Source organism: Linepithema humile, chromosome 6 (genome assembly GCF_040581485.1).
Source record: "Linepithema humile isolate Giens D197 chromosome 6, Lhum_UNIL_v1.0, whole genome shotgun sequence".
NCBI lineage: Eukaryota > Metazoa > Arthropoda > Insecta > Hymenoptera > Formicidae > Linepithema > Linepithema humile.
The window spans coordinates 14,415,009-14,434,480 of record NC_090133.1 but is presented as its reverse complement, the minus strand read 5'-3'; the positions used below and the strand labels follow the sequence as shown (position 1 = coordinate 14,434,480).

The 19,472-nt window shown below is 37.9% G+C and overlaps 2 protein-coding genes and 3 long non-coding RNA genes across 5 annotated transcripts; 2 read left to right on the top strand and 3 right to left on the bottom strand.

The window, feature by feature from the left end:
* Positions 1 to 727: 727 nt before the first annotated feature.
* On the bottom strand, positions 728 to 2,637 carry LOC137000630 (uncharacterized). The gene is made up of 2 exons (XR_010890898.1): positions 2,514 to 2,637; positions 728 to 1,275 (listed from the first exon to the last, which is right to left on the bottom strand). It is a non-coding gene; the product is annotated as an uncharacterized lncRNA (long non-coding RNA).
* Positions 2,638 to 2,955: 318 nt separating this feature from the next.
* Positions 2,956 to 3,450, top strand: LOC137000629 (uncharacterized). The gene is made up of 3 exons (XR_010890897.1): positions 2,956 to 3,013; positions 3,114 to 3,265; positions 3,350 to 3,450. It is a non-coding gene; the product is annotated as an uncharacterized lncRNA (long non-coding RNA).
* A 942-nt stretch (positions 3,451 to 4,392) lies between these two features.
* Positions 4,393 to 5,922, top strand: LOC137000623 (homeobox protein ESX1-like). The gene is made up of 3 exons (XM_067357794.1): positions 4,393 to 4,460; positions 4,535 to 5,568; positions 5,674 to 5,922. Exons 1-2 carry the CDS (start codon positions 4,394 to 4,396, stop codon positions 5,071 to 5,073), a joined length of 606 nt encoding a protein of 201 aa, XP_067213895.1. The 5' UTR covers position 4,393; the 3' UTR covers positions 5,074 to 5,568; positions 5,674 to 5,922.
* A 520-nt stretch (positions 5,923 to 6,442) lies between these two features.
* Positions 6,443 to 8,960, bottom strand: LOC137000626 (uncharacterized). Its single transcript, XR_010890894.1, has 4 exons — positions 8,637 to 8,960; positions 8,435 to 8,560; positions 8,089 to 8,348; positions 6,443 to 7,992 (listed from the first exon to the last, which is right to left on the bottom strand). It is a non-coding gene; the product is annotated as an uncharacterized lncRNA (long non-coding RNA).
* A 3,289-nt stretch (positions 8,961 to 12,249) lies between these two features.
* Positions 12,250 to 14,439, bottom strand: LOC137000718 (uncharacterized). The gene has a single exon (XM_067358063.1). The coding sequence runs from the start codon at positions 14,419 to 14,421 to the stop codon at positions 12,250 to 12,252; it is 2,172 nt and encodes a 723-aa protein (XP_067214164.1). The 5' UTR covers positions 14,422 to 14,439.
* Between the last annotated feature and the right edge of the window lie 5,033 nt (positions 14,440 to 19,472).

Here is a 19,472-nt window from a genome sequence, read left to right as displayed (position 1 = left end):
ATGTTCGTTTTTATTTTTCATTTGTAATTCTTTAAATTCACGATTTTTTTGCAATCGATTTGCTTTTTGTTGCTCCTTCTCTTTTTGACGTTTCATACGTGCACGAGTTGCTGAAGCTTCTCTCTTTTTAATTATTGCTAATGGAAGCACTTTTTGAAGAGTATTATTATTTAAATCTTGAGGGAAGTGTTCAATCACATTAGATTCAAAAATTTTTATTAAATGAGAACGCATTAAACTATGATTATATCTCACGTTTTCAGGTTTAATATTAAATAATAATGAAATAGCAAAAGCTATAGCAAAAACACCGCAATCATTACCATTTGGTTGTTTTTGTACAGTAAGAAACTTGACAGGGCGCTCATTAAAAGGATAAGTTGGAAATAATTGTCTTAAGAACTTTTTATGATCACTGTGCAACTCTTTCTTATTTAATGAATCATAGATAAATAAATTTTTTCTATCATAATAGCTGCATATCCAATGTTCTGTGCTATGTAATATCTGTATATGTTTTTTGTCTTCTGGTATATGTTTTATATACTCAAGACATTGCAATTTCCATGTCTCTTCAGGTTTATAATCTGAACAATTTTTTAAAAGTTGGTTAAAATGATGTTTATCGTTTAACCAATCACCTTGAGCAATATTTTTTTTATCTGATTTTAACATCATCTGTTTTTCTATTTTTATAGACATTTTTGTTTTATTAATATTATTAAAATTCAATATTTTCTATATCCTTACAGGCACACAACAGTTACAGACGCACAGCAGTCGATTTTTGTAGGCGCACAGCAACCCTTCTTTTTATGTCAAGTGTTTAAAGACGCACAGCAGTCACTCTTTAAGGTGCACAGCAACCTTTCTTTTTATAAGCGCACAGCGCAGTGATTCTTTTTATAAGGTGCACAGCAACCGTTCTTTTTTGTAAGCGCACAGCGCAGTGATTCTTTTTATACGGTGCACAGCAACCGTTCTTTTTTATAAGCGCACAGCAGCTCTTGTATAAAAAGTAAAAAAAAAAATACTTACACCGAAACTCCTCTGGAAATCCAAGAATCTACAATAAACATTTAATACAGTAATAATGGCTAAACAATCTTTTATTTCAATTTTTAATACACTAATACAATTTTTTTTAATGTTACACTAATTATACAATTTTGTATTATTTACTTAATAAATTATTAAAATTTTAAATTTTCCAATTTTAAAATACCACTTACACTTTCTCACTGTCTTTCTCTGTTCTTCAAATAATAATAGTATCTGCAATAAAAATTAATAAAGTAAACATATATTGTTGTATTTAACACGATAAATATTGAATCAAAATATTGAATACTTTAAAATGTTAATATATTTACTATAAATACCATGTAGTATTATCCTGAAATAGATAAAGTCGTGTAAAGACGTTTGATTTTTAATATAAAATATTAACATATATTTACTATAAATATATTCAATATTTGTTTCTTGATCTAAGAGTCGTTTATCTTTACTCTTTAATTTATGGTATTCATAGTAAATATAAAAATATGTAAATATTTTATTTACATTAAAAATCAAACGTCTTTACACGACTATCTATTTCAGGATAATACTACATGGTATTTATAGTAATATATATATTAACATTTTAATATATATTAACATTTTAAAATAAATATAAAAGCTCTATCATTTTTATTAAATAAATATATGTTAAAAGTCAATATAAAATAATAATTTTAATATAATAATATTAATTAATAAGTTAACATATACAGGGTGTCTGGCAATAATCGCCCCACCGGTCATATACAGGTAGAGGAGGTCAAATCGAGTAGAAAAGTCCTTTACCATTTTTTGATTTTTGTAATAAGTACTAAGTAATTAACGAAAAAAGATTGGTGAATCCGTGCAAGTAAAGCGCGCGCAGCGAGAAGGACATCCCACTGCTATGCGATCACTAGGCGCGCGATGAAGCGTTGGGAGGAGCGCTCTACAAATGACAATGGCAACATACGAGCGGCGCGTAACGCTAGATCCTTGTGTCCTAGTGATCGCGTAGCAGTGGGACGTCCTTCTCACCGCGCACGCTTTACTCGCGCGGATTCGCCGATCTTTTTTCGTTAATTACTCAGTACTTATTATGAAAATTAAAAAATGGTAAAGGACTTTTCTACTCGATTTGACCTCCTCTACCTGTATATGACCGGTGGGGCGATTATTGCCAGACACCCTGTATAATAAAGCACAAAAACCCAAAGCCAGATGTAATAACATTTATTACTCTTGGGTAACACGTTTTGAAGAACCGAAACATATGTTAAACAAGAGTAATAAATGTTAAAAAGTTTAGTTAGCAAATTACATCTGGCTTTGGATTTTTGTACTTTACTTTTATTATATGTAAATTTATTATTAAATATTATATTGACAATCAGACGTTTCTAACACGGCTGCTATATTTAGAGATATAATACTATACTATATATATAAAATAAACAACGGAAACATACCTCAAGTAATATACTGAGCAGTTGTTATCACAAGAACACCGTAAATATTTCCACCGTAAATATTTCCACCACTATAAACACAAATATGCACAATAAACACGGCAGACATTTTGTCTCATCTGTCAGTCGACAGCCATAGAGTCACATTTATATAAATGACTTACAAATTGTGCTACGCCTCAAAAGTATTCAATTGGTGTTTTCCGTAAACCAATCTCGTTTCTAATGACAGCTGACAAATCACAATGCAGCATTTCCATTTCTCTTTATGACAATGGCCGGTATTCGTAGTCGGTCACAACACTTAATATTCTGTGGTTAGTGGACAGACAGAACAGAAAGTGTGCACACTTTGGGTGCGTTCCACTTAACGCCCGCAACGCTCCTAGGATCATTTTATCCTTGTTTTTCATCGAAAGTTAAACGAGGATAAAATGATTCTAGGAGCGTTGCGGGCGTTAAGTGGAACGCACCCTTTGTGTACATGGTGGAATCTGCAGGTAAGTAAGCAGGTATATGTAAGCAGGTATGTAATGTTATTATTATATGAATATTTCACGACTGTAAAACTAATAATATATTTATTTATGTCTGTCTAAGCGCTGTCACAAGTATCACTGCCCTTGCTGGTTTTGCCAGAGCAGTGTCATTAGTGTCATCAGTGGCTATTATTTTTTTTCGAATCGAGGTGTGATTTTATTTCCTTGGTTGGCTAAAGTAAACATGACAGCTCTATTCAATAAGAAAGATGGGTATGCGTAGTTGTATGAATAACTATATCTATTTTTTTTGCTTTTATATGGATGTTATATAGATAATCTTTATCTTTTATATAGAGAGGATAACATTTCAACAATGTTGGTGAGAAAGAAGTAAAAGGCAGGCCGGATATATGTTTTATCAAGTTTTGATTGATCAACGAGATTGTCCTTTTATAGTAAGAAACAAAAAATTATAATTTTTATCTTGCTTTATATGTATATGCAGCGACTATTGCTGAACTCGCTTCATTGAAGGAAGAATTTTCTTTCTCTGCTTCATTCATTTCTGTAAAAAAAAAATATTTTATACTTTCTATTATTTTGTTACATTACATAATATAATTTTGTCTTGTACTTACTTTTTTTTCGCTCCCTGCGACTGTGTCTTTGCGACGCCATTTTAGATACGCCTCTTATGGTTTCCATTATTATCCATTTCCATTATAGGCTTAGTTTACAAGATGCAAATTTTAGGCCGCTAGTGCTATTGGTGGTGAGGTTAATGTCCACCATGTTTTTTGTCGCTGCTCGGAAGTTCCAAGGAGACAATTGGTGTATTTAAGGAGTCGATTGTGTAGCATAAAATGAAGTAAAAATTACAAAAGTAAATAAATTTACTAAAATATCCATGATCTTATTGGTCAATAACTAGTAAATTTGTTAACTTTTGTAATTTTTACTTTTTTATGATACATAATCGACTCCTTGAATACACCAATTGTCTCCTTGAAACTTCCGAGCAGCGACAAAAAACATGGTGGACATTAACTCCACCACCAATAGCACGAGCGGCCTAAAATTTGCATCTTGTCACTACTATGGCTTAGTTTACATCGATTGTTTAGTACGCGTACCAAGTATTAAATCTGCTTCTCCGATAGATATAAATCGTTTAGTGTAAAATCTAAATAAATAAACTATTACTGAGATCTGATAATTTCGGCTCGTCTCAACTTTCGGGCTCGGGTAAAGATACACGGTCGGTCTTGCGCTGCGCGTGAACTTGCGCACGAGACACTACCGTGTCTCTTGATACACCAATCAAAGAAGCAGATTTAGCACTTGATACGCGTACTAAACAATCGGTGTAAACTAAGCCTATAATGGAAATGGATAATAATGGAAACTATAAGAGACGTATCTAAAATGGCGTCGCAAAGACACAGTCGCAGGGAGCGAAAAAAAAGTAAGTACAAGACAAAATTATATTATGTAATGTAACAAAATAATGGAAAGTATAAAATATTTTTTTTTTTACAGAAATGAATGAAGCAGAGAAAGAAAATTCTTCCTTCAATGCAGCGACTATTGCTGAACTCGCTGCATTGAAGGAAGAATTTCGAGCATTAAAAGTAATACTGAACCCATCTTGTGACACGTTGCCGGGGCCACCGCCACTGCCACCGTTACCACCGGGGCCACCGCTACCATTGCCACCGGGACCACCGCCGTCATCGTTGCAACCGGGGCCACCGCCACTGCCACCGTTACCACCGGGGCCACCGCCACCATTGTCACCGGGACCATCGCCGTCATCGTTGCAACCGGGGCCACCGCCACTGCCACCGTTACCACCGGGGCCACCGCCACCATTGTCACCGGGACCACCGCCGTCATCGTTGCAACCGGGGCCACCGCCGTCATCATTGCCACCGGGGCCACCGCCGTCATCGTTGCCACCGGGACCACCGCCGTCATCATTGCCACCGGGGCCACCGCCGTCATCGTTGCCACCGGGGCCACCGCTGTCAGCGTTGCAGCCACAGTCGCAGCCGCCGCCGCTACCAGCAAAAAATTGAAATATTAAATTTATACTTATTATACTTATTTTGAAAGCGAATATAATTTTTATAATTTTTACCTTTTATAATATGTGGCGGAAGATATGAACAATCAAGAGTCGTGTCTCTTGATTGTTCCGGGGCCACCGCTGTCAGCGTTGCAGCCACAGTCGCAGCCGCCGCCGCTACCAGCAAAAAATTGAAATATTAAATTTATACTTATTATACTTATTTTGAAAGCAAATATAATTTTTATAATTTTTACCTTTTATAATATGTGGCGGAAGATATGAACAATCAAGAGTCGTGTCTCTTGATTGTTCATATCTTCCGCCACATATTATAAAAGGTAAAAATTATAAAAATTATATTCGCTTTCAAAATAAGTATAATAAGTATAAATTTAATATTTCAATTTTTTTTTAGAGATAAAAAATTGGCAGCAACAGCAGCAACAGCAACAACAACAATGGCAGTGGCAGCAGAGGGGATAGGAGTACATACCAGTGCTACGTAAGTTATTTTATTTATTTTATATTTTATTTTATATATATTTTATTAATTTTAATTATTTTATCCCCGAAAATAAATTATTAAATTTGTTTTGTTCTATTACAGCACCACGATGGAACAGAGGAAGAGGAGGAGGTCGCGGTCGTCGAGGAGGTCGCGGTGGAAGTCGCAGGCAAAGTCGCGGGCAAAGTCGCGGACATATTCATTTCCATTTTTAATAATTTTTACTCACCACTTTTCTATTAAACTATTTTTATATATAAATAAATATATATTAATATAAATAAATACATAAGTATATATATATATGTATAAATATAAATATATATAAATAAATATTACTTATATATATTACCACTTTTTGTCTTCTTATTTATATGACAATTGCACAGGATACAGATATTCATGTAATACATTATTATTGTTGTCAACCATAGCATTAACTACAGAAGGCGACTTATGCTATATTTTTTTTTATTAAAATTGACTGTAAATTATAAAAAATAAAATATTGTTGAAACTAATTTAGGATACTCAGAACAAAATTATTAAACTTTGAGCTATCTAATTTTATTTATTTTAGACAAATCATACACTAAAGTTTCTAAACAATTGTCACATAAGGCATAATAATAATTGATATGATTGTATAAATTTCAATTTTACCATACATTTTTGTGAAAAAAGTACATGTTTCGAGACTTTAGTGTATGATTTGTCTAAAATAAATAAAATTAAATAGCTCAAAGTTTAATATTTCTGTTCTGAGTATCCTAAATTAGTTTCAACGATATTTATAATTTTCAGTCAATTTTACGTTAACTACAGAAGGCGACATGCTATATTTTTTTTTTTTTATATACAAAATTGACTGTAAATTATAAAATATTGTTGAAACTAATTTAGGATACTCAGAACAAAATTATTAAACTTTGAGCTATCTAATTTTATTTATTTTAGACAAATCATACACTAAAGTCTCTAAACAACAATTGTCACATAAGGCATAGTGTTTCTACTTTAGGCTCTTCTTCCTTCGATTCCAAAGGAAAAGGTGGTATTCTACAAAATCAAATGTATATCTGTCTTCTCTTTCCATCCTAAATGTTCCCCTAGAGTTAAAAAATAAATAAATTAAAAATACAAAATTGACTGTAAATTATAAAATATTGTTGAAACTAATTTAGGATACTCAGAACAGAAATATTAAACTTTGAGCTATTTAATTTTATTTATTTTAGACAAATCATACACTAAAGTTTCTAAACAATTGTCACATAAGGCATAATAATAATTGATATGATTGTATAAATTTCAATTTTACCATACATTTTTGTGAAAAAAGTACATGTTTCGAGACTTTAGTGTATGATTTGTCTAAAATAAATAAAATTAAATAGCTCAAAGTTTAATATTTCTGTTCTGAGTATCCTAAATTAGTTTCAACGATATTTATAATTTTCAGTCAATTTTACGTTAACTACAGAAGGCGACATGCTATATTTTTTTTTTTTTATATACAAAATTGACTGTAAATTATAAAATATTGTTGAAACTAATTTAGGATACTCAGAACAAAATTATTAAACTTTGAGCTATCTAATTTTATTTATTTTAGACAAATCATACACTAAAGTCTCTAAACAACAATTGTCACATAAGGCATAGTGTTTCTACTTTAGGCTCTTCTTCCTTCGATTCCAAAGGAAAAGGTGGTATTCTACAAAATCAAATGTATATCTGTCTTCTCTTTCCATCCTAAATGTTCCCCTAGAGTTAAAAAATAAATAAATTAAAAATACAAAATTGACTGTAAATTATAAAATATTGTTGAAACTAATTTAGGATACTCAGAACAGAAATATTAAACTTTGAGCTATTTAATTTTATTTATTTTAGACATCATACACTAAAGTTTCTAAACAATTGTCACATAAGGCATAATAATAATTGATATGATTGTATAAATTTCAATTTTACCATACATTTTTGTGAAAAAAGTACATGTTTCGAGACTTTAGTGTATGATTTGTCTAAAATAAATAAAATTAAATAGCTCAAAGTTTAATATTTCTGTTCTGAGTATCCTATATTAGTTTCAACGATATTTATAATTTTCAGTCAATTTTACGTTAACTACAGAAGGCGACATGCTATATTTTTTTTTTTATATACAAAATTGACTGTAAATTATAAAATATTGTTGAAACCAATTTAGGCTACTCAGAACAAAATTATTAAACTTTGAGCTATCTAATTTTATTTATTTTAGACAAATCATACACTAAAGTCTCTAAACAACAATTGTCACATAAGGCATAGTGTTTCTACTTTAGGCTCTTCTTCCTTCGATTCCAAAGAAAAAGGTGGTATTCTACAAAATCAAATGAATATCCGTCTTCTCTTTTCATCCTAAATGTTCCCCTAGATATAAAAAATAAATAAATTAAAAAAATAACGCTTATATATTGATAAGATAGATAATCACCACATATAACCACTAGGAGCTTGCAAACTCACATGACTACTATATTGAAAATCCATGTAAATGGTACCATGTAAATGGTAATATATATATTATATATATATTTCTGCCATGCTCGGAAGATCTCTTATGTTACAAAACATGGTTCCTTGTCTGGATGATAGGTCAAAAATTTATCGAACAATTCGTGTTGCAATGCTGCTTTCTCATTTGTAGTATATGGCAACAATACATCTTCATGAGCAATAATCTAATCCTGGAATAGCGTACAAACTGCGACTGCTCTCATGATTGCCTAAAAAACCGCTTCTGTTTGAGCACGCTAAATATATATCATATACATATAAAGCAAGATAAAAATTATAATTTTTTGTTTCTTACTATAAAAGGACAATCTCGTTGATAAAATCACACCTCGATTCGAAAAAAAATAACAGCCACTGATGATGACACTGATGACACTGTTCTGGCAAAACCAGCAAGGGCAGAGATATACTTGTGACAGCGCTTAGACAGACATAAATAAATATTATATTAATTTTACAGTCGTGAAATATTCACATAATAATATAACATTACATACCTGCTTACATATACCTGCTTACTTACTTGCAGATTCTACCATGTACACAAAGTGTACACACTTTCTGTTCTGTCTGTCCACTAACCACAGAATACTGAGAGTGTTGTCAACATGTCTTGCTACACTTCTGCACTTTAAGATCGAAAAAAAATTTTTTTATGAAGAATACTATTATTTTTTATATACACTACCTTTATTCGTCTCCACAACACGTTATATATACATTCTACGACCGATATTAATTATATCAACGTTAATTAATATCATCAAAGCTGCGAGCTGACAGGTCTGAGCGCCGCCATATTAGAAATCTGAGTTGAGTGCGTTCTGATTGGTTGCGTACTGACGACGCTGACCAATAAGACATGCGTGACATTTTACGCGATATTTTAGCGTGACATCCGAGAAAAATGATGATTTTTTAGATTTCTCGACTTTGGATTATTATAACTTTTTTTCTACAACACCTACAGTAAAAACAAGCATACTTTTCTCATGTAATTTGGGTATGCGCTATCGATTGAGCCTATTATCAACTCAATTGGCCCAGCCGTTATTGAGATCCGATAATCTCGGCTCATCTGAACCTTCCGTCTCGCGTAAAGATACACGGTCGGTCTTGCGCTACGCGTGAACTTGGCGCGAGACACTACCGTGTCTCTTGATATCCGTCGTTGTAACTTTTGAGATTTCGGAGTTCGATCAAATCAGCCTCCCACAGATCGTCGATATTCGTTACGTTGTAATGCATTCGTGGAAATTTCCGTCGCAATGGACGATGCAGTGTGTACGCATCTTGCGCTTCGAGCCATCGCACGACATTGTTACGGGATAAATTCACCGCGCGAAACAGATTATCAACAGCCGAATAACCGGCATAATGCGCGGGATCATAGTACAATTTTTTAAGACCCGTCATTCCAATTTATTCCAATCGAGCAGGCGTCTCGCTACCGGAGAATCCGTGTTTCTCTTAGGAGTGGAACTCGCCGTAGGACCGCTAAGTTTCGCGATATTTTGCGAAGAACCAACTGTTAATAATTTTTTATTTCTCACTAGTGTGGAGGGAATGTTCAAGTCGTGAAGTAACCGCGCGAACTGAACTCTTCCCACGGCTTTCACGGTTTTTCTATCGCGCATCGCCTCGTTTATCAGATCTGAGATATTTGAATCTTTTACGACGTTACCGTCTATAGTCACGACTCCTTGCTCATCCCAGCTAATTCTACTCGACGATGTTTTATCGAGTAGGTGTTTCGTTAGTAAGCGAGCTTCGGCACGGTAAGATTTCGGTACGCTTTCCACTATTCTTCCGACGCTTTTCATCACCTCAAGACTTGTGTCGTGTTCTTTCGAAAAGCTTCTCGTACGACTAGAGTCCGGAACGAATGAGCCCGTGAGATCGTGCACCGGTACTCCTTCACGTGTGTCCAACGCATTTTCGTCTTTTTCTTCTTCTTCTTCTTCCTCGGCGTTACGCGTGTCGTCCTCTTGATTTCGTCGTCCTCGTGCTACTCGTACAAAGTGAAGATATCGCCAAAGAACCTCTTTGTACATCTTCCATCTCTCGGCTTCATCCTTCGGATAGGGTGAATTAAGAATTTGACTCAACTCCGCATCGAGTCTGGATAAAGGGGTCCCGGGAGTTCGCACGGAATTATTATTATTAGCGCTTTCGTTGTTCCCCGATGTGTTTTCCACCAGAGGTACACCGTCGGTAGTCGGCTGCGGATGATGTAATTGACGCTGCATTCTCTCGAGATTTTCCGTAGAAATTAAAACCATTTTTTTCGCTCTTTCCATAACGCTCAATATTATTTTCTCTCTTGTGTTTTAATCCGTCGCCCTGTCTATAATTCGCGAAAATAAGGCCTCTAATAAAGGAACGATGATATAGGATAAGAATCCACCTCGTTGTACCAATAGCTTTCTTTTATTCTTCCAATTTCCACGCTTTGACGCGATACGACGCAGCACCGTTTTGTATTTGCTCAGACGATTTTTTTCGCGTCGTTCGAGCGCAACGTTACCATTGAGTGTGTTGAAAACGCATTCGCAAATACAGCGAATAAATTTTTCATCCGCGGTTCGCAGGAAGGAGGTGCGTTGATTTTTGTTCAGATGACACAATGCCTCTAGAAGACAAACGTTTCTCTTTCCGATCGAACGTTTAGCGGTTTTCGTTGCACTGTCTGACGCTGCTACCGCTTCTTTCATCGTGTGAAAGTCTCTCGCAACTGACGTCACGCGAACGCAAGTACATACTTTTTATACGCTTGAGAATGATCTGCGCGGTACGTAGACGTAATGCAACGCATCGTCGGGAAAGATGTTTGTCCGAAATCGATATTTGTCCGGAGTCGATTGTTTCAGATCGAGTAATAAATATCCGTGAGGGCGTGAGGTTGCGTCAAAGTATGCTTCTTCTAGAAACTTTGGGTCATGGGGGTACACTTGTCGCGCGAGATGGCGAATTTGAGCGCGATCGCGCGGGTTCTTGAAGACGACTATGTAGTTAGAATTAAGAGATATGTCGCGCTGTCCGCGTCCCTGGTGAAATAGATTTTGCGTGATGAGTATAACACTGAGATTCTTATGATGACTACCCTTTGTAAAAAGATCCACGATTACGTCGCACGAGGATGATTCTCTCATAAGATCGTCGATTATCACCAATTTTGGTGCGAGAGGATCGCAAGAATAATCGTCCGTTTGCGGTAGCCCTTCGCGAAACTCGATTATATTTCTCTTTATTTTACCCTCCCCTCTTCCATGTCCTCCCACTTTCTCTTTTGTTTTCGCAAACATGTATTGTAGTTGACGATATGCGTCTTGCCATTCGGCGTAATAAAATAAGACTCTTTCAAAAGAAACATCGGCCATTTCGGGTAAATATTTGAGAAAGGATTTTACAAAGACCGTTTTACCACAGCCGGTGGGACCGCTGACAATAGCCGTCCAGGGATGTTTCCAGCGTACGTCCATCTTGTGAAATGAACACCGCTCGTGTCTTCACTAGCATAAAAAAAGCCGTGTAACGGTACGATGAAGTAAGCTTACCATCGCGGCAGGGGGCACTCCGCGGCGGAGGTGCGCGCGCGCCAGCGTACTTCGCGGCGGTCTTTTACGAGCTGATTCAGACCGGAGAAGCTGGACAAGCGTAAATGCTGAACAAGCGGAATTGCTCGCGTCAGCGCCTGCGCGCGCGGGGGAGTGAGTTCATGAGCTTATGATACTCCCCCACGATGAAAAGCTGCTTTCCACGGAAAGAATTGGGCAAAAATAGTCGTTTTACGTGAATGTATGTGGGGAGAGAGAGAGAGAAAGGGGAAAATAAACTTGGAGAAAAATCATTGGAGAATTATTTTTTCAGAATATAAATACAAAGCAAAAACGATATAAAATATAAACAATTTTATTATTTCTTAAATCTTTACATGACCTTTTTCTATAATTTTATCATTTTCTTAGTCTATTCTTATTCTATTTTTACAACACAATTTTTATTTACTTTTTACAAAAAAATTTATAAATTTTACATATATGGGGAAAACATGCGTGTAATTATTTAAATAATAAAATAGAGCGAAGGAACAGCATCGTGAAATAACAATTAGCGTTCGGATAAATATCCATAAGGGACGGAACAACGACTGTCGAGAAATCTACGTTTTAGCAACACGGGTGTGCAAGCTTTCACTTCGTCGCGTGTTATTATTTCGTGAAAGGCTGTACGTCGAATTGCTCTGAAACGTAGATTTATCGAACGCGATTCTACCGTTGCCGACTCCGTCCCTTTCTCCTCCTCCTCTTGACCTTCTCGCTCTTTACGTAATAATAATTCCCTAATACTATTAAAATTAACTAAGCGTGAGTTTTCGAAATTTAGAGTTATGCCCTTTACTTTGCAAACTTCTCGCGTTTGCCCTTCCGCTGTGCGAACCAGGTATGCGTAAAATTTCGAACCACCCGATACAAACGCCTCGATATAGCTACCGCGACCATAGCTCTCGAGTTCGTCCGTCATATCGCCTAGGAAATTACCTTTACGCACTTCGTATTCATCGGAGACACCGCTGCTCACGTAAATACACGAGTCGGTATCGTAATATAAAACGCGACGATCCAATTTATCTAAATATTCGTATAATACAAGACGCGCCTGTGCCGTCATGAAAGCCGCTATAACCACGTTAGTAAGAGGCGAGGGTACGTCCAGCTCTTCTCGCAGTCGCCACGAAACATACATCACTTCTTCGTTTACGGGTAATATTTCGATTATCTCATGCTGAGGACTCGTGAGTAAACTCGCTAAACGCTGTTGAGTTTTTACGATCTCGGTATTCGGCAGGTTGGATCGTTGACCAAATTTCCCCCAAAAAGAATTTAAACATAGCTTCGCGACCGAGCGCAAACCAGGATTTTTTGCGATGTTTTGCTTATCGAGAACGACACCCTCGGTTTTCTCGTAGTCGCGAAGATATTGTTCTTTAGACACGTCATCCTCACACTCGCTCGGCCATCCGCTGGCTTCTTGTTTCAATTTTAAAAATGTGTTTATATATTCCGTAAATAATCCACCCTGCTGTGTATCGGGATCGTAGCGAGCTGTGGTGTATTGCCAAATCTCACAAACCCTTGTTACGAGATAACCTTTGTCGATGGCTTTGCGCAATTCAAGCGATACCCACGTACCCTCGAATTCTCGCTCGAACGGCTCGTGGGTACATTCATCGTGTGAAAATGTTTCGCAACAACTGCGACACAACGCGAATAGTAGCTTTCCACGCACGCGATAGGGTAATACGGGGTGAAAGAGATCGCTCGGAGGGAGTACCCTGCAACGCACGAGACCTTCGACGGAATCAAAATTGTAACACGGTCCTATGCCAATTAGAGTCGAGCATTCCTCCGCGACGTACACCGTGGGATGTCCGATCGGGAAAACCCCGATCTTCAGTACGTACGGGTACAGAGAACACACATCCACGTAGCGTATCTTCTCCGTATCCGTAATCTCGTACCGCGTCACGATGTTCCCCGTACGTCCGCCGTAGAACGCATCGCGCGGGTTGAGCGGCTCAATTTCTATCATCGGGTTATTTTGTAAAAATTCACGCATTTCCCTATTTTCCATCATTTCGCGATCAAAGACGCATTCCCACTTCTCTATCACCGAGTACCCCCGTCTTCGAAGACGATACGTTGTTGCGATGGTGCGCTCATAACGCAAATCAATCGTATCGCCGCGTTCGTTGTTTACCGTTAGTTCCCTATCGCGATTAATCTTAAAACACGACGGACATCCGTGCCAAAAACAACCGTGGAATTGCAACACGTGATAGTGTGTTATACCGTTTTCCACCGACTCGTAATAACCATCGACTAGCGTGCCGTCTTGTAGACGATATTCCCGAGTGCGTCCTGCGTGGGTGATGTTATGTCCGAGCTCGCGCTCCTTCCACACCAGCCACTGAAGCGCCTTCCGCGATTGGGTATTCGCGCGTCTGTACCCGCCCGGTGGAATTATTCCAATTTCTCTTTCACGTAAAAAGTTTTTTCTAAAAACCCTCATACACGTGGAAGCGATGGTTGTGCATTCCTCGAACGGACACACGCGACCGCACTTCAAGAAAATCTTTCTGAAAGACATACACGCGCGTCTCAGAATATTCACGTCGTTGCGACAGTAACGCAATATCTCGCATTCGAAATCAAACACATAATTCGTACGAATCATTTCCGCGTGCCACGCTAAAAACTTTTCTCGCTCGTTCGTATTCATACTATCGGGTGAATAATATCGAATATCCGGCAACGGCCCGACATATGACTGATTATCGTTGGTATTAAATAAATGCGAAAAAATGCCTTTGTCCGAAGTATTCGTCAGGCCAAAAGCCTTCGGTAACTTCGATAAACGCATTGGCATATAATTAATACTATCGATAAATTTCGTATGTCCCACTGTTAGTACTACAATTTTCGTCCCGTTTAAGATTACCCGCGGTTCTAAGGCGGTTCCGCTCTCAACAATATAACGTAGGATAAATTGCGCATCGAATGCTTTCGCGTTATGAGCTATACAAATTATGTGTTTAAAATATTTAGTCGGACGTGTCGCGAAATCTACAAACTCCTTTACAGGATCACGACGAAATATGTATTCACGAATACCGCACCACCGACAGCGCACCGAAGTATCCTCAATCTCGGCACACGTTTCGCAAATCTGTTGCGCGACGCAAAGTGTAGGTACGTGAATATTTACACTCACGGTACCTTGAAGCGTGTCATCCTGTCGCGTCTTGAAATCGTAAAACACGAATGCGACGCGACTTTCTGTTTTAAGTACGCACTCACCCGCGTTTTGTTGTTGCTCTCCTCCCTCTCCCAAAATGTGCTCCGTGTCGTTAGTACGGAAATTAGCTTTGTGAGGGAGAGGAAGCATGTGACAAAGATGATTCAACGGCTAGGCAGAACGACACGTTGAACAGTAAGTCACGCCGCATTCGTGTTGTCTATTACGCTCGATTAAACGACCGCATTCTTCGCAAAAACATACGGTGTTGCAAACGCTACGAGACGATTGCCCATCGTATGATTTTTGCGCACGATGATGCTCAAGACACGCGTGATTGAAAAATTCGCGATTACAATTTTCGCAATGAATACGCTCCGCGTCGAATCGCTCGCACGAAGGTACCGCGTAACACCGAGGGCATTTATTTGAGCATCGGTGTCCCCCTACATCGCTGCGGTAACCGACGTTACACGGTACACAATAACCTCGGCTATTCGCGGCGGCTCTTAAATTTAAAATAACGCTGTAATGTCGTAATTCAGCGTGATGTAATAGGTTTAAACACGCGACCGGTTCGCGATGTAGTGAGGCTAGTATCGCATTTCCATCAAATAAGACTTTACCCCCGTGACCAAAAGTTTCCGCGCTATAAACCATTATCGCGATGTTTTCCGCGGCTAAATATTGCTGAAAATGCTCGATTTCGCGAATACCGCAACCCTCTTCTGGAATTGTAATACCGACTTTCCTCGTTAAATCACGTGCCAACTCACGTTGTAACGAGGAATGACGGTATCTCACGGCGTTCCATCTTTCTTGTAGACTACCCGTACGTAAATTACCACGTTCATTGTAAATTTGCGCCGTTACGAGTGCGCGAGGAAAACATAAGTTATCCGAGTTGGATATCGTTAAAATCGAGCGTTTAACAGCGATATCAAGCGCATTACCCGCACGACCCGTAGGAGGAGTGACACGGTAAACGTGGATATTGAATTCTTGCGCTACGTTCAAGCCCCCGGAGTTTTGAGCTAACGAACTCACGAGGTTCCAGATATTCTCGTGAGTCAAATCACGAGATGGTCGGAACGAAATACCCGCGGGCCCGTGTGAAAGATTCGGGGAATCGAAACTAAGTCCGATGTAATCACCGGGAACACAGGAAAGTACCGCGTACGCGTGAAGCTCGCGAAACGCGTTTTCTAACCACGCGTAAACCTCCTCCCCCTCTGGTAATGATCGAAGGCGAAAACCAGCCTCTCTCCCTACTACACCGAAATTTCTAAACTCACGCACGTTTTCCCTTATTAAATCTAAATAATTAAAATTATCCCCGTTATGATTCGCGATCTGTTCCGGCGCACCAACCTGATTCTCCGGAAACAACGCTTCCTCATCCTCTTCTCTCTCCAGTCTCCCCTTCCCACGAATCTCGTCTTCTATCTCGTCTTCTATCTCGTTGTCGTCGGTTTTTTCAGCTTAATTTTCCGCCGACTGCTGCTGCTGCTGCGTGTTTTCTTCCATTCCTCCCCCTCCTCCACCAAACTGAACTGGAAAAATCGAAAACAAACGAATTAGTTTATCTTTAAAATTATTGTTTTTACACTTCCATACTCGAATTTTACGCGTTGTTAAAATTAAAAATAGTAATACATTTCATATTAAATTCTCTCACCTTTATACAGGATTATTCCCTTTCTTGTTCACCGTTGATCGTGTTGATCATTGATCACTAATATTCCGGCGAGTAAGAAATTTCCGGGAAAACAATTCCTAAAAATTTCGTCCGGTTAGAATAAAGGTATTCGAGTATGAAAGCGTTATCTATGCAAAAATGTATAATTGTATTTACCTCTTTCCCTCAAAAGTTCCTCTAGAGTCTGTTCTTCCGTTCCACTCAGCTCCTCCCCCATATCTTCCTCTTGTACCTCATCATCATCATTATCCTCATCCTCCTCCTCCTCCGAATCTTCTATTATTATTGTATTTTCACCTTCTTGGTTAAACTCTAAAAAATTCACCATTGTTTTTTAGTGGATTTTTATCCAAAAAATTTTTATCCATTTTCTTACTGCGATAAATTTCTCATTACTCACCTGGTGAAAAAATCTCTTCCTCGTCAAATGAACTCACTTCGTGAGTTCCAACTTCTTCCTCGCTCTCGCTATCCAAGTTAACGAGAGGTGGCTCAGGTGTGAGCTCGATACGTGCACGTCCTAAAAACATTTAATATTTCATTATTGTAAAAAAATTTACCAATATGAAATGCTTATTTTTCATAAAAGAATGTGTGATAAGACTCACGTGAGGGTCCGGCTTCGGGTGAAGTATCAGCCCGTCGCCTTATTCCGTGAGGAGGAGTATACTCTTCAGGGCGTGCAATACGTTGCACTCCTCTCACCCCCGCGATCCTGCGAGGCGATGCGTTCCGATGTTCTACTCCTAAAAGATTTTACTTTTAATTTTTGAAAATTATATATACACTCACCCGAAAAAAAAGCGGTACACTGAAAATGTGGGAAAAATTCATCAAATTTCAACTGACGATAACTTCGTAAATAATAAAGATAGAAAGTTCTATAAAATATGGAAATAAAGCTAAAAATCTCTACTTTAAGAATCAATTTATTTCAATGTTGCAAAATAAATTTATTGAAAATGGCGGATGACAAAGCGCGAGCATGCAAAATTGAAAAATAATGGTTCGAGTTTGCGACGGTGCACGGTATAGACAAAAAATTGTAGCTTATTGGGATCAAAAGCGTACGAAAGTACAGAGTCTCCTCTTTAAAATGCTTTTTTATGCATCTCGATACGATGATTTTTCGCCGAGAGATTCGCATTTGAAGAAAAAGGCAGATTCTTACTTCTAGGCCTCTCACTTACAGTACAGTCTGCAAATCGTTCTCCAACGCGACGGTATACTCGTTCTCGTCCGTCTGAAGAATACAGACAAAAACGAGATTCGTCGCTAAAAAGAACGGTACTCCATTCTGCATATGTCCAGCCTGCATGCTCGACAGCAAAATTGAGTCGAGTTACGCGATGGCGACGCATAAGCAAAGGTACATTTGCTGGCCTGCGCGGAAAAAGACCGTGTTCCGCTAATCTGTTTCGAATAGTGTCAACGGATACATTACATTCGCGGACATCTCTTAAATTGTTTCGAATTTGAACAGCCGTTCGATGTCTGTCTCTTAATGAATTTAAAACAATAAATCGGTCATCGTTTTCATTCGTACAACGAGGACGTCCCGAACCAGGTCTTCTTTGGACAGAATTAGTCTCCAAGTACCTAGCATAAGCACGTTGCACGGTTGACACTGATAAATCAAGTGCCTCAGCAACGTACCTTCGACTTCTCCCATCTTCAATTAACGCTACAACTTGAGCAGCTTTTTCAGGACTTATCGTCGCCATAATTGACCAATAATTTCAATGCGAAAAGATTAATTATTGTTTACTTTGACGAAGTCGTACGAATAAGTAACGCGTCTCGAAAGAAAAAGATCAAGAGAAATCAAGCACTCTTCTCGCAATGTGCGGTCGAGCATAAACAAAAAGTCAGGGCGGAGAAATCACAAAAGATCTGCAGACATCTCCTTCGGATGCAAAACAATTGATTGAAAAATAATGGTTCGAGTTTGCGACGGTGCACGGTATAAACAAAAAATTGTAGCTTATTGGGATCAAAAGCGTACGAAAGTACAGAGTCTCCTCTTTAAAATGCTTTTTTATGCATCTCGATACGATGATTTTTCGCTGAGAGATTCGCATTTGAAGTAAAAATCTGCCTTTTTCTTCAAATGCGAATCTCTCGGCGAAAAATCATCGTATCGAGATGCATAAAAAAGCATTTTAAAGAGGAGACTCTGTACTTTCGTACGCTTTTGATCCCAATAAGCTACAATTTTTTGTTTATACCGTGCACCGTCGCAAACTCGAACCATTATTTTTCAATTTTGCATGCTCGCGCTTTGTCATCCGCTATTTTCAATAAATTTATTTTGCAACATTGAAATAAATTGATTCTTAAAGTAGAGATTTTTAGCTTTATTTCCATATTTTATAGAACTTTCTATCTTTATTATTTACGAAGTTATCGTCAGTTGAAATTTGATGAATTTTTCCCACATTTTCAGTGTACCGCTTTTTTTTCGGGTGAGTGTACATATATATATAATAAAAATTGGAATATAAACTCACCGTTTTCACTCGCTTCCGAAATCGATCGATGAAAATAAAATAATAGAAAAGCTATATGCCCACCCGCATCCTCCACTTCTCCATCACCGAAAATACTTCTCATTTCGATAATTTCACCCGCGTAGATTACAAGTCTCTGATAGGAGGCAAAATGCCCCAAGCAAAATAGCACCGCTAGCACTGCACTAGGACACACCCCCGCAAATTTCGCAAACACTTCAAAATTTTTTTCATCGTTGTCTGATAACAGCGATAAATATCTGCTCACATCGAGTCCGCACAAAGCGCGTGACAGTAGTAAGCATGTCTCGACGGTTTTTCTTAAA